The sequence below is a fragment of the Notolabrus celidotus genome, chromosome 19 (genome assembly GCF_009762535.1).
Source record: "Notolabrus celidotus isolate fNotCel1 chromosome 19, fNotCel1.pri, whole genome shotgun sequence".
In the NCBI taxonomy this organism is placed as follows: Eukaryota; Metazoa; Chordata; class Actinopteri; order Labriformes; family Labridae; genus Notolabrus; species Notolabrus celidotus.
The window spans coordinates 28359373-28375476 of record NC_048290.1 but is presented as its reverse complement, the minus strand read 5'-3'; the positions used below and the strand labels follow the sequence as shown (position 1 = coordinate 28375476).

At 41.0% G+C, this 16104-nt stretch overlaps 1 protein-coding gene across 2 annotated transcripts; it reads right to left on the bottom strand.

Moving 5' to 3' along the window:
* Window positions 1–1744: 1744 nt before the first annotated feature.
* crkl (v-crk avian sarcoma virus CT10 oncogene homolog-like) lies at window positions 1745–15972 on the bottom strand. 2 transcript variants are annotated; one of them, XM_034709183.1, is made up of 4 exons: window positions 15412–15972; window positions 14701–15013; window positions 13717–14191; window positions 2081–4087 (listed from the first exon to the last, which is right to left on the bottom strand). In XM_034709183.1, the coding sequence occupies exons 2-4, from the start codon at window positions 15009–15011 to the stop codon at window positions 3953–3955; spliced, it is 921 nt and encodes a 306-aa protein (XP_034565074.1). In that variant the 5' UTR covers window positions 15012–15013; window positions 15412–15972; the 3' UTR covers window positions 2081–3952. The 2 variants fall into 2 exon arrangements, with proteins under 2 accessions (XP_034565075.1, XP_034565074.1); XM_034709184.1 differs by having other exon boundaries at window positions 1745–4087; window positions 14701–15972.
* Between the last annotated feature and the right edge of the window lie 132 nt (window positions 15973–16104).

The window sequence follows — 16104 nt, the reverse complement described above, 5'->3', positions numbered from 1 at the left end:
TTACATTATACAAATAAAGTTGCCCTGCCTTGCTTTGCCTGACTTTTACACTTTTACTTGAGAAGAAAGCTTGAGTTGATGCTTCAACGTCTACAGAAGTCTTTTTAAACCCTAGTATCTATACTTCTACCTGAGTAATGAATGTGAACACTTTTGACACCTCTGTCCATGATGGCTTAAAAAATGTGCATACTGGTTACAGGACAAAATCGATGTAAGCCTAAAAAGGTCAGCATGTAGATGAATGTCTATGTGTTAGTGTTCATGTTCATTAGCAGTGTTAGAAACTGTTGGTGTCAGTCTGTCTGTGTGAAGGCTGTGGCAGTTTCCAAAGTAGGAGTTAGTGGGTTTCAAGTCCGACTGTAGAACAGGAAAGTTGCTGGTTCATACCTCCAGATGCTCTGTTGTATTATAATTTAATCAGGATAATGCATGTCTATAAAAGTTTTGGTTATATATTCTTTTCTAGGATTTTTCTTCATCGCTGTAGACGGCAAAGACTCACTGTGCATCCAGTGTGCTGTCACTTCTGGCCACATATTCAACATCACTGCAGCTGCCATCACAAATAGTTGGAGGGCGGTGATGGTAATGGACTGTAGGAGGACCTCGATCTACCACACTGCACATCCATTTACACACAAACACACTCACACATACACAGTGCCCTGAGGAGAGGTCAGACTCAGCTACGCTTGATTCATTATGGTCATTCTTACTGCAGCCAGGGCCTCTCCCAGCCCAGAGGAACACATCGACTGGCTTTAATGGCAGTTTAACCAGGCACACACACACACATCCACACTCACACAGAGTAGGCATTCAGAGGGGGAAGTCAATACACTGTTTTGCTCATTGTTGAGTAGTTTTAATTCCAGAATCTGAAATTAGCCTACAGAAAAGGGAACGGCATGTATATCTATTGAGTCTAAAATTTGTGCCAGTCTTTTTGAACCGTCCCATTCTGTAATGACTTGATCAAGTTGTTGTCCGATGCCATGTTTTGCATCCAAGAAGGCTGAACATTTAAAAGTAGAACACTCATAGAACAATATATATTAAGTATTCATAGGCTGCTATATCATGCATGAGTGAGGACTTGAGTGTATGAAAACATGCTACATGTTAAGAGGACTATTGTCATCTGTGTAGAAAGGCTGCATATAATAGTCGTACATTTACTACAAATGCATCCATTTCAATGGAGGACTCAATATGCAAACAAATGCATAAATCTTGCATATTCATTTATTATTCAATAAAGTTCCAGCAAAGGGCAAATGTGAATGCTCTTACAGTACATTGTGATGAAAACATCCAGTGACTGCTTATAAATTATGACTAAAGAACCAGAAGCCTGACTGTGTTTAATCCTCAGGAGAGCTAAAGTTGTGTTATTTATACCTGGTTTGAAGGTGCTGGACAAACAGGCACAGAACATGCCCATCTGAAAGATTGCCCTTGAAAAGTTTTCCATTCCCCATCTGTGTGTCAGCTGACTTTCTTTTATTAGCACTTCATTAAAATTCATTAATTGCTTCCTTTCTCCTGGGCGCAGCCAGAATCAAAAACTGGAACTGTCAAAAATGAGAGCAGAAGCAACTGTCCTGTGCTCTAGATACACAACCTGTGACGCCAGGCTGCTGCAAACACGTCCACACCCACACCCACACCCACCCATCTGTGCGACAGAAAAAAAAACACAACACGCAGGGAGAGGACAGAGACACAGAGACGGCGCAAGTTAAAGAAGTAGACGTAAATTTTATTTACTTGTTCTGTACATAAAGGGTCAATACCAGCACAGGTGTTAACCATGGGAAATATTAACACATGTAAATGGTATAAGAAAATAAAAGGCACAATTTTCAATTCTGAAGTAAAAGACAGGCTTTCCTAGAATATGAGAAGAGAGCACAGTAATACTGTTAATGCCAATACAAAAACAATTTAGAAGCATGAGAGAAGCAAGTTCACCTCAAGAAAGGAAATCATCAGGGTGTATTGCTTAATTAGTAGATTTCATTATGTTTGATGAGGAAAAAACCCCACCTGGTTTGTTTGCACAGACCAGGTGGGATTCAAATAAAAGAAACCTTTATTTAATACGGAAACAAATGACATTAAGCAGCATTCGGCCAGGTCGAACCATCTCCCTGGGCCAAGAGGTCATGCACAGAGGCAACCAGCAGGCATTTTTCCCTTTTGTAAATGTCACCATAGGTACTTTTTAACATCACTTGTTAACAAAAAAAAAAAAGAAGCTTGCTTTAAAAAGCTGAATATAACCTTTCAAAAAAAAAAAAAAGAAACTAAAAGCTGCACAATACAACTCTGAGCGACCGGCCAATCAATGATTTCAAACCGAAGCATTAAGGAAACGGGGTTAGTTCATTTTTACAGCAGAACTCTGGGGTCGGTACTGTTTGCACGACTCTTCCATTCTGAGCTGCTTCTCATCAAATCCCTCTCTCTCCTGCAGCTCAGTATGAACAAAGATGCTTTCCACCACTCCGATACAGTCTGTTTGCATAAAAGAGACCAGGAGTTGTGCACTGATCAGAATTTAAGGAATAAAGCGGTCTGAAATCCGAGCTCGGCGTGGGTATCATCACATCAGAAAAGTCAGAGAGGGTATTGCATGCGCTCAAAGATGCATTTGTGTCACCCTCTGAGAAAGGCATTGATGGGATCTCATTGGCTTTGCTGAAATATCTCTCTTTTCCTGACCTATGCCACTGAGATGCGTGTATCTCACCTCAGTGGACAGCCTCCGGTTGTCATGCCCACACTGCGTTTTAAGCTAGCCTTGTAGTCAGATGCTTGTGGGAAGTGCTGGCGAGGGCTACTGCTGTTGCTGTTTGACTTTTTATTTCACCTTTAAGCTTTGCACTCCTCTGCAGAGAGCTGGAATTTATCTTCTAGTGCTTGGTGCTGTTGGCACTGCAGACCTGCTAGTCTCTAAGCATTGTCTGTTTAATTGACGATGATGTGGCAGACAGTTGAGAGGGGGAACCAAGAGGACATGCTAAGTTACTCCTTTACTAAACATGTTTTCTATGTCACAAATCAAAATAAAAAAAAGGAACGAAAAAGGAAAGAGAACTATAGTTGATCATGTGGCACAAATAAGAAACAGATGAACCAACATATGGCCTTGTCATGTCTTATAACAAAAGATAAATAACTCTGTCAGCCAGACTTGTGCCAGGTTGAAGAGCAAATCATCACTCCAGCTTCCGACTCCAGTCACACATCACATACACATCAAAAGCCTGTCAGCTTGAATCACTCATGGCTGATCAGTGTGTGTCTGTGATTGCGTGATGGTTAAGGTACAACAGTGACTTGATTGTTTGGAGAAATTACATTTGACTGGCTGGTTAGTTCCTTGTTGCCTCAGTGCTCTCCCAAGTCCATAGGGATGTTGCGTTTCCCTACTTTGTACAATGTCCTTACATCAACGAAACAAACACACACCAACACGCTCCAGATTCCCCAAGACTTCACACAGAACACATATTCAGAGAGTCAAATTAAAAAAAAAAAGAAGATGTGATGGTGAATATTTATCAAGAACACACACACACACACATGCACTTTTACACACTCGTACACAGACACACTCACACTGATGCCCAGTGATCTGGAAATGAAAAGGACACTAAAATGCAAAATCAAAACACTGCCCAGACTGGAACTGAGCGAGACACAGAGAGGGAGGGAGAGCCGGCAGAAGTGGGGTCATGGTTTTAGTTTGGATCCAATGTCCAAAGCTGTAAACAGTCAGAAAGCCTTGCGACGGTTGGCAACAACAGAGGGGTCGTTATCATTGTACCGCAACAAGCAGGCAAGCACGTAACCGTGGTGACACTGGCGGGACAGGGTGGAGGCAGCCAGCACATTCAGGTACAGGTGGATACTGGCTAAAGGGTCCAGTTGGACTCTAAGGTCAGTCACTCTCGTCTGGATTCTGGGGGTCTATGATTTTGACGTGGGTGAACGGGAAGAGGCCCCTTCGGCCGTTCACCTCTCCCTCCCACTGACCGCTGATGTTCATCCGTGTCACCTTGACGATGTCACCCACCTGTGGAGAGACAGAGAATAAGATCATGTCTCACTTGCTTGAGGACAAAAATTTTTAAAAAAGTAGTCCAGTGGTTGTCAAATCAAATAATGCAAATGCAATACAAGAACATCTTCAAATGAATGTCTTTAATTCAAACTAAACTTTAATAAAGATGGAGTATGGGCTTCCTTTTCACTTCTTCTCTGCGGCTCTAATAACCCTGAAGATTGTTGTGGATAATCTTGTCAGGACTCTGCAGCCTTGACAACACTGGGCTCTTAGTTCTTTTAACTTGCATCCTCAATTTGGATCTGAGAGAGTTTCATCTGGGCTTTTCTAGCTGTGACATTTGACATTGAAGCTTTTCATCACCGCCATATCTGAACACAAGAGACAAGCTGGCTTTGAACTGCCATTGGGAAGAACGAACAAGAGCCTGTCTCATAATTCAACTGACCACTTACTCGACATGGAACACGCCACGTTTACTTTTGCATGACTTTGCATTCATCTATATCAGGACATTCACACTGACAGTTGACACACAGCACTCATCAGATTTTAATATATAGTGTTTTTCAACCTAACTAGGGACTTCCCCCAGGAACTACATGCTTTTTCAACCACAGGAACCAGGGTCTAAATTCAGTTCTGGGGTAGTTAACCTCCCCCCAAGATGCCCCTGCTTGTGTTATTTCACTTGCCGTCCACAATAACATCACACACATCTGTGATTCAATTAACTTTTCTTTCTTTAATTCGTTGTATTTGTTCTATCTTTTTTTTGTGCGCATGTCCTTTTTCACAAAACCAGTTCTGTGAACTCAGCTGTGTATTAATAGAGACTATCCTATCTTTATTGTTAAAATCAATAAATACATTGTCTAAAAAAAAACTTGGTTTGATAACTTTATAACAGTTGTCTTCTATGAAGCTATACCGCAAATGCAGCTCTGTCAGCTCCTGGTGTTCCGGTTTTAAAAGTGACCCTGTAAACTGGAGACCTGAGACTGAACATGTCAGTGTTTGTGGAGCTTACACAGCTGTTGAAACACAGAGGGAGTCCTCAGGAATGCATCCAAGTGTCATTTTTTAACAAAATGTCAAAAATATATACTCATCAGATAAGTATTTAACATAAACTGTATGAATAATGGACGTATTATCCATGACATCACCCATCTGTTTCTGAAGCATTGTTTTGAAGCTGATCGTCGGTGTTAGCAATATTGTTAATGCTGAACTCAACCTAACTGTTGTAGAGCTTGTGTGAGGTAAAGAGGCGGGCTTTAAGCCTTCTAGCCAACAGCTACAGAGTTCCCGCCTGTCAATCAATGGAAAACTTTTAATCTTAACATCTTCCAAATTGCGGCGTTATGAAAAAATTCATCCCCCGTACAGTGTGTGCCGATTAATAAATAAGCTATCCAGACTACACTTGTCTTTAGTACCAGGCTGTAAACATGTTTATTTCTGCTGTAAAGATTGTCTTCTTTGAAATGGTGTGTATGTGGTTTCTGGTACTTCTGGAGCCAGCCTCAAGCAGACATTGCAGTTTTTAACACTTCTGCATTGGCTCCAATTCCTGCAGCCTGAAGTTGCAGCTTGGTGTTCAGTTATCAGCTATAGGTTTGTGAGGAACGCATCCAGCTGAAACTCTGCAGTTAACAGGGTCACTGTTTAAACCGTAACACCGGTCGATCTCTGCCATGTCTTTAAAATCCCTTGAAGTTCATTTGGTTACCATTGTTTGAGATCATATCTTTTAGGCATTGCAACAGTAAGGTGCTGCATTTGACTGACGTGCCTTACAGTTTAGGGTTTGGAAACACTTTGGGTTTTATAATGACCATTATTAATTTCATCACAATTAAGTACCCATAAGAGTCAATGTGTCCTGTTAGCACCAGTCAATATCAGCATTCCTCTTCAAGAAAGAACACATGAGCCTAAAAGTTAGTGATCACAAGTCAAGATTTTTTTTGTTTTCTTATTTATACTTTTTAAAAATGTAAGCTGTGTGGTTATACACAAAGCAATGTAGGAGCATCAACATGGAAGGCTTCTATGATGTTCTTTAGAGGACGTCAGGAGGTTCTACTGTGAGCTGAGCTGCCACTAGCTTTATTGCAAACGGTCCACTTGTTTGGAGGTAGATTGTCCACTGAGGTCTCTGACTCTGCAACACTACAGATATGGTTATTAAATCAGCTACAACATAAAGCAGTTTCATGGTAAAAACCAGTGTTCGTGTGATTCTCTGTGGGTCCTTGGGGATGCTACTTTAGCTGATAACAAACTTAGGCTTTGTAAGCTGATTAAACTCTTTCACCCAGTTGAAATATTGCGACAGTTGATGTGACTGTGACGAGACTTGAGAGGCAAAAAAGTGGGCAGAAATATAGAAACATGGTGCTCATGTGGGCTGGTAAAGAGAGACTGGTGTTATGCTATCCTAAGAAAACAGGAACAAAGAGTCAAAGCGTCATGTTAGAGAGACAGACATAATACGACTTACTAAATTTAAGTAGGCACAGCCCTACATGTAATAGTGGGTTCACTGGTTGCTGCTGTATGACGTTATAAATGGAGAAAAGTTACAGAATGAGTCAACAACATGTGAAAGTGTCGAGTCATTGTTTTCAGAATGCACTGCGGAAAAACTACCGAATGTCAAAAGAGGTCATCAAGTGATTTGGTTGCTATGCGCGAGCTTATACAACATCCAGTACATCCGATTCATTAACCTCTAAAACAACTGTTCATCAAACCTCAACATGCACAATGCACTGTGGTTCACACTGTCTTCAGAAGAGCACCGAGCTATCACTCAGATGAGTTTGTGACACTGAATTTGACCCCAATCTGTCAAAGCCATATGTTCTTTATCAGGATTAAAAGAGAAAAGACTCCGTCGTCAAAAGCATGATTGGAACTGGAATGTGAGGGCACGCTATTTGTAGCTCTTTACTGTAGAACGAAGCTTCAAGGACAGCTAGTCCCGGACATTATTTGTATCAATAATCCGTTACACATGTGGAGAGGGATGAGAGGTTACTTCATCATGAAAAGTCTGTCAGTCAAATCTTTATCAAAACCTGGGAAGAGCCGGATTAAACTAGTCCTGTTCATATGAAACCAGATCTCTTCTTTTTCTTCTCACTCGTACAACTCCATAGCATTTAGTGCATTTTAAAAATCATTAAAATCATGACTTCATAGATTATATTATTGTTTATTTTTGGTATTTCTCTTTTTTTTGGGGGTATTATAATTTTTTTTGTTATTGCTTTTTACCTTTTGCACTTATTATTTTATTAAAATGTTAACCTATTTATTTTATTGCATTTTCACTATTATTAATTTTCTTATTTATTTATATTTTATTTTAAATTATTATTGTTTATTTTTTCATTCATTCACTTATTTTGTTTTCTTATGCAAAAAAAACACCACTTGCTTTAATTGTTCACATAGATCTTCCGTATATAATGTCTATAAATTCAAATTGAAAGATCTTTGAAAGAAAAAGAAACATAACTTCATGGAAATATCTTTGTTAATGAAGTTCTTCTTGGTATTCTGAAAGAAATGCAACAAAAAGCTGCAAGAACACGGAACCAGAAGAAAAGAAACTAAAGAAAAGTGACTTAAAATAGACCAGTTCTGTGTGATGAAACTTGAACAGAAATATAAAAGCTCATATTATTTGTTGATGACTGCCTTTCTCAGAAACTAAAACACAATGACTCATATCTTCTGCTTTTTGGACTGCAGAGACCCTAAAATAGCCACAGGACTAAACGAAAGGGTTTTGGCTGTAAACCATGATCTCTGATGAGTCAACCCCAAAGAGAGTTAGAAGAAGCCTGATGAGAACGGGTAAGGTGTGCAGAGTGCAGAGCAAGTTTGAGAGAAATAAATACTAATACCACAAGATATAGAAGACTATGTGGTCAGTTCATTCTAAGAACCACTTTCTAGCATTTCTAGTCTTAAATATAATTATCAGGACTTGAGTGAAAGATAACGGAGTTACTGTAAGGAAGACAATTCTGTGAGGACATCAGAATATGGTCAAAGATAGGTAAGATGCGTCTTGCAGACAAAAGTGAAAGAGTAGGGCTGGGCGATAATTTGATAATGACAATTTTTGCGATATAATATTATCTCAATATAAATATAAAAAAAGTTTGATACAAATGTGATATATTTGGGGCACTAGTGGCTTAGCGGTCTAAGCGCCCCACATACAGAGGCTACAGTCCTCGTTGCAGGGTCGCCGGTTTGATTCCCAGCCGGTCGACCATTTCCTGCATGTCTTCCCCCACTCTCTACTCCCCACAATTCCTCTCTCTCTTCAGTTGTCCTATCAAAAAAAGGCAAAAAGGCCAAAAATATAACTGATATATTTAAACCTGTAATTACACCATCAGAAATGAGGGATTCAAGAAGCTGATCAGAGAACTAAATCCAGATACAAGCACACAAACCGCCTGGTTCCTTCAACTTTCACCCAGGGGGAAAAAATCTGCCTTTAAATTGAAATGAAATAATAATTTGATATTTATCCTGATAATTATAGATATCATCGTGATAACGTCCTTTTCAATATCGCCCAGCTCTAGACTTGGGTGCAAATTTCAGAAATGACTGGTGAAACTGAGGAAGGTTTTTCTCCACAGCTGTATTCACACAGCTACCAAAAACTTCCAGAAATGTTCAAGGTACGCAACATGTGTCAGAAATTGTCACCCTGATTTAACCCACAATTTTGCCTTCAAGCTTCCTGGTAAAATGTCTGTGAAGTTGGAGTGAGCCGCTGTGAGATGGTTCACATCATGGGAATGGTGCGAGCCATGAAGAGCGATGCATATTCAAAACTGGATGAATATAAACATCCGAAGCTGAAGAAGTCTGTGCATCGGTCTGTTTGCATGCAGCGTTGATATAAATACAAAAACCATCAAGTTCTAATTATTAGAACATGATAAGGTCACTGTGGCTTTCGTAGCGTACTACAGACCCTAAAACCCCCTGAACACCACATATGGAGAACTTTGCGAAGTCAGAGACGTGTGTGAATAAGCAAATTTGTAAAATTTCAGAGGCAGAGCTCCTGAGAAGTTTTGGACATTTTCAGGGATGTACATGTGAAAGAAGCATGAGTGAGTGTTTTAGAGGTACCACTAATGTATGTGAAGCCAATTCAAAGTCTTCAGGAAAATAAAAAGTCTGCAGCCTCACATTGGACATCAAAACTGTTCTACCCCTTGCAAAGTCAAAACAAAGTTGCATGATGCATTTCTGCAACTAGTCACGACTGAAATGAGCGGTCATTCTAAAACCCAGAACAAGAACGCTAGCATGAAGTAATAGCATCACAGTCTAAAGTTTAAGTTGAAAACCCCCAAAACATAATCACAAAAGATAGCTTTGACATCTTTGTGACTTGTTTTCATGACAGAGGAGGTATGATGACAGATTTATGGGGGCCTTTAAAATTGAAATATATAATTTACCATCATTGAAAAAACCTTGAAAAGGAGAACTACAAACACGGAAGCATCATATCATCCAGCTTAAAATCAACGCCCACTCAAGTTTGCATGACAATGTCCATTAGAAGCCTCCTATGGTCTTGTTATGTGTCTGTGGATGGCCTGGCAGCAATCTGAAACTGTTTAATTCCAAAGAAATGACCTCCCTCTGTCCAATTTGGCTTGATTCAAATGGAACTGTGGGCCTTTATTGACAGCTGGTTAAGCCTGGGTGTAATGGATCAGCAGAGAAAGATTGTAATGGACCTAATCTCCAGTTGCTGATTATCAGAATCCTGTCTGCAACTGTAGCTCCATGCACTTAGCTGTTTGACCAAATGATAACACTAAATGACATTACATTACATCAGCCCCCAATAAAGGCATGTTTCAGGTTTGCAACTACTCTCCAAGTATAGGTCTTTGTGAGGTATTTGACATGTGAGGCATTGCAGTGGAGAAGATCCACTCCATATGGCGCTGATTAATCTGTGGACAATGTTCTCTTGTAAACCTGTTTACTGTAACAGGAAGGGTCAACTGACAATCTCTGCAGACAGAGATAGAGAGATTAATTGTGGTGCATTCTTTCATGTTTAAAATAGGTCACATACATAGGCTAGGTCTGATTGTATTGATACACTAGTCTCCTCTAGATGCAGGACTCTTTAATAGTGAGATGAAAACGTTGCAAATCAAGTTGTGTTTTGGCGCTGATGACAAAGTGTACAGATAAGCCAACGTGTCCACACAGATCTCAGAGGTGCACTTTCATTCAGTGGGAAACTGACTGGGAATGCTATAAGTTACCATGTGTTGGTAACTAATAACATTACACAGACAGGGAGCAGAGAACAGGACTAATGTTGTTACAGGGAGCTGAGCTTCCTCACCTTTAGCCTGAATATCATCCACCAGCTTTCTCACAGTCCTAATGTACACCACTGCTCTTAAAGCCATGAAGAAGACTTGATCACTGTACCCAGCTTTTACAGGCTGCTTCACTTCCCCTAACCACTGACAGACTTGTGTGTGTCTGGGCGTGTGTGTGTGTGTGTGTGTGTATCAGCGCAGAGATAGGCAAAGATACCTCCCATATTCATCCGACTCCCTGGGGCATCGCTTAGAGCTCCGTCTGCTATCAGAGTGGAGCATTTTCAGAGCGGAGCATTTTCAGAGCTTCCACAATGCATGTGTGAAGTGTACTGTACGCATTACATCACATGCTTCGACATGTTACCACAGTCAGAGCAGATTTGTATTAGCCACAGTGCGATGCTGAGAAATACAGCAAGCCTGCTGCGTGTTGAGCAGCTTGCAGGCTAGCAGGAGCTGGAACCAATGGGCCTTTGAGAAGACTGTTGTATGTGGGCTTCACAGCAGCCCAATAGTGGAAGTTGAGTCACAATACTGTGGTCAGTCTTGGCAGAGTCCGTGCACTCCTTCTATTACTTGATGAAAAAGCAGATTTTGCACTTAAGTTATGACTCTATGTAAAAGTAACTAATCTGTCAAATGGACAAACACAGCTCTCTTAACAACTGCACCCTCAACCAAACGTGACCCCGGGGTACAAGTTTCTCTGCATCAAACAACACAGTAAATCAGGCTGGCTTTAAAGCAATGTGAATGAATGCTGGCATCATCATCATCGTCGTCGTCACACGGCATAATGCAGTGACCAGAGCCACACCATGATGTTGTAACACACACACACACACACACACACAGAGCCCTGGCAAACCCAGAGAGCAGGTGGTTAGAGTGGCAGTGTTTTTGGTCATCGGTGTTTTGGTGTGTTCGCACAGTGAGAGCTCGGTGGACGCTGTGAAAGAGGATTGTAAAAGAGGCTTGACTTTTCTTTCACACATAGAACCGCCACAACTTCTGTGGCTTTCCCTCCCACTGTCATTTCTAGTCTGTGACTTACAAGAAATAGGGTAGTACTACTCTCACACACACACTATGTTTATCTTTAAACTTATTCTTTAATGTGATACAGCTTTTCAACGCGTGCTCTTTCTGCCTTTCCAAATTTGACGAAGATTAAAAGAGAAAAAGCAAATGTAGTGAATATAGTTGCCCCATAATCTCTTGTGATCAGGTAGCAAAAATGTATAGCTAGTCTCCCTCTGAATGAATGAGATCTGTGGCAGATGCTATCACTGTACAATATGTAGGAGATTATGTATAGTGAGCAGGTTATTGAGATCCAACAGGGTGTGGTGCAAAGCTTTATGTGTTTCTTGATGTCTCATCTTCCTTCTTTATACTAAAAAAACTGAACAAAAGACGCACTTATTTAGTCTGGCTTTTATGTAGGGTTTAACAATTTTATTATTTACCTTTTACTGTAATATTGATTAAAATGTTGCTTTATTATTTTAGAAATTTTAACTGTTATCTTATTCTATTTTTATTTATTCATTCATTCATTTATTTATTCATCTACTTTATTGATATTTTCCACCTTAGTTTTATTTTCTCCTCTTATCCTTACCCTTTATTTATTTTAACTATTTTTATTCTTAATTTTGATGCTTTAACTCATTTTAATTACTCATATTTTATTGTTGGTGTCCATTAGTCTCTATTTTATTCTATGTTATTATTATTCTCCCCTAATATGTCTTGCCATTGTTTTATTTCTGCTTCTTTCTTGTTTTTCAATTTGGGCTGCATTTGATTTTTATGAAAGGTGCTATATAAATAAAGCTTGCTAGCTTGATTGATTGATTCTTTGTCTAGTGACGAGTCAGCAAAAGTAAACTGAAATTATGGCTCAAGGAAAAACAATCATGTGATCATCTGAATGCATCAAATTAGAGACAATGAAATGTAATTTTAAATGTGTTGTTATTAGTGATGGACTGTGTTGAGTAGTCTATGTATTGTTTTAAATGCTAGTTTTTTCGTTTGTATTGTACATTTGTTAACATCTTCCTGCCCAGGGACCACAGATGAAAATTAGCTTATAGCTAACTCTGGCTGGACAGTTTATGTTTTGCATGGCCCCTGTCAAATAAACTAATAAATAAATAAATTAATTAACCCCAGATATTAGGTTCTGTGTTCCCAAATCAATTCATTTTGAATTAATGGTCAACAGGAAGAAGTGAATTCATAAACTTTCTAAATGAACCAGACTCCTTTACACAGCATGTTTTGATATAACATGTGAACTGGTCATCCCAGGCGCTGCTTTCACCATCACCCAGCTGTGTTAAATACTTGACTCTGATTGGTCAAAACCAATACTGCTAATTCAGTCTGAATAGCAATAGTGGCGCCTGGCACGACCAGATAACACGTCATATCAAATCAGTCCTTGTAAAGGAGTCCTGCTCATTTATAAAGTTTATGGTATCACTGCTTCCTGTTGACAATGTGGCAAAAATGTCAGTTCCGCATAGTAACAGTGAACAACATGAATAGAAGTACAATTTGGACAAGACTGAACTGGGTCCAAGTGTGTTCTGTTTAACAAATAACTTATTGGCACATTCTTAGCACTGTAATCAATAGCTTTCAATACATACTGCCTGAAAATCAGGACTTTTGGGTTCTCCAGTTGGTGGACTTTAGCGTCTATGACAACACTGTTGGGCGTGGTTCCAGGTTCAAAGAAAACAGCCAACCACAGATGTTAGAGGTGAAACAGATTTCAACTGGATCCAACTAAACAGAAGAGTACTGATCTTCAGCTTGCTGTTTAGAGACTCTTTAAGTTGTGCAGCCTACCGTAGTTTGTCTCCAGGATACATTTTCATTGATTTCCAAAAAGCATACAGCAAATATTGATATGGATTGAAAGTGTTGACGAAGGATTTTGGTGCTTGGTAATGGACCCAAATTTATACCCAGAATAAGTTGGTTCAAAACCTTAAATTAACTTGTCCCAAGACTCTGGAAATATTAGTACCAAATAGTCTGCTACTTACTTCCATTAGATATCTGTATCAACAGAAGCAAGCCATCAAAAGGTCATTTTAAACAGCAGGTGAAGTCAACTTGACCTCCTACTGAGGAAGGGAAGATAAGAGAGGGGAGAAAGAGAATGGACAAACAAAATAAAGGGGGATAAAATAAAATCCCATTCCACAATACCTCTAGAGCAAGAGCTGTTTTGTCATAGGCGCACGGCACACGTTTCTGGATTGCCTTTGCCATGACTGGGCCGTTCTGCATGGATGGTAGAGGGGTGATAACTGCTCCAGGTGTTCCTGGGGGCAATGGCGTAGGCGTCTGTGGCTGGGCGTAGGCGTGGACGAGTGCGTGGGAGGGTTCAGGGATTCCATAGCTGTTGGAGTTGCGAGATCCATGGGAAGGCTGACCAGGGTGAGGGGAAGGTCGTACCAATTTCTCCACGTAGGGCACGGGGATCATCCCGACACGTCCTTCTTTACTCTTGGCGCTCCACCACTGCTCCTCGGGCTTCTCCAGGATGATAAGGATCTCCCCTTTCTTGAAGGGTAGGTCCTCTGCATCGCTTCCAGTAAAGTCGTACAGAGTCCGCACATACTCTAGGTTGTCCTCGGGGCCACCCATGGGCTGGATAGGACATGTCACTGTGCTTGGGTACCTAGGGTGATATAGATAATGAGGAAAGGGACAAAGACCAATGAAATCAGGGACATGTTTCCTGCACATACCATTGATATTTTGTTGAATGCAATGAATCAAATCTGTTGTTCATTACAGCAACAGCCAAAAACAGAAGCAAACATTAGTAACAAGAGTACATGAATATACAAACTCAACCATTTACATGCATCTAGGCTGGTCATTGTTATTTTCTATAAACTGGTGTGTCAGGAGACAACACCACCTCACTAAAACAGACAACTGGAGCTGTGTTTACAGTGCTGGTGTGTGCACCAGTTTATAACCTGGAAAACTGGATGCTCCACCAGAAGTTGCTGCAGTCTGACAGAAAGTGGGTTAGTTTGGATAAAAATAGACAGCCCCTTCATAACCTACATTAGCCACTGTGACACATCCCAGAGGCCCAGGTGTTATGGTATTTTACCATGATGCACATCTGAGAATCATGTGAGATAGTAGAGAGACATCATTGGATGAGTGCCCTACCTGGGTGCTGGCTCTATCAGCGTGGTTGTATCCAGGTAGTGGATCTTGTAGAAATCCAGTAGAGCAGGAAGGTTCTCAAATTCTTGATCCCCTATCTTAAACCTCTTGCTGGGCAAAGAGTTGATAATATAGTGAGACACTTTGGAGTTTTCAGATACTGACAGCACGTAGTCGCCTGGGCAGGTCGACGAGTCTCGAACCAGAAACATGCCATGTCTCTGTCCCTGTAACCTATTCTGTGCCTCTTGTCGTGACACGGGTCCAAAATACCACGCAGACCGATCAGATGACTCAAACCGAGCAGTTGACATTTCTGTTCAAAAATAAGTTATATCAGTCAACAAACAAGAAAAAAATCTATATATATATTACAAGCCAGGCTAGACAATAAGTTAAAGGAGCGTGCGTGGTTGGGATTGGCCAATCACAGCAAAGTGTGGGATTTGGAAGATGCAGGGCAGGGCATTCTTCGCCCTGTGAGGTTGAAGGCAGATCTCTGCTGCACAAACGCTGCAGGCTCCAGAGACCTCGCTTTGAAAAGGAAAACACGAAACCCCAAAAAAAACAAAAACCAAGCAGACGTTTTCAGACACAGGCTGTGACTGACTCGATCCAACTTTGAAGCATGCTGTGGTTTCCTGTCTTCACCAGTCAGTCAATGGCAGAGAGATTGTTGGAGTGGTCAAGGGAGATATATTAAAACAAACTTACGACAAAACACAGACGGAGCCCGGAGCAACAAATGATCAATGAAGCTTCCCTTTTTTGTTCCGCCTTCCGAGAAAACACCAGGCTTCTCTTCTAATGTGTCTCCTCCAGTCAGTGTCAGTAATGAGAGCGGAAAGGGTGGCCTTAGTTTTTCATTTGTCAAATCCTCATGTCTGCCAAAGGTTGCCAGTCGTCACTGGTAGGGCTCGAAATGAAAACTTTGTATCTCCTTGTTCTTATGGTGAGGCACGCGTCATGGAAGTGCGGTTTTCAATCCCCTTTCTTGAGTCGGAGCAGACTTTAGAGGCAGCACAGCAAAAAAATGGCGGCCCGCAACACGTCTTCACACAAAAACTGATTTCAGAGCAGCGGCTTGATTCATGCGCGTGCATCTCAGGTGCTACTGCGTTAAGCTGTAGCGCCCGCGTGCAACCCTTGACCACTCGCGAGGGATTCCGGCTTAACGATTCTCTATTTTATACTTTCCCTTGTTTCTACTTGTCCCCCCCTCATCCGAGCCACTAGTAGTGCGAGTACGAGACCGAAAAATGGCGTCGGGAGGGCAGGTCCCGCTTTCTATCTGCGCGTCACTGACGCCCGGAGGGAGGGGGGGAGGTGGGAGGAGGAAGGGGGGTGGGCGGGTAATGACTACACGGACAGCCCCTAACCATAACCCCTATACAGAGAGCAAGGTGT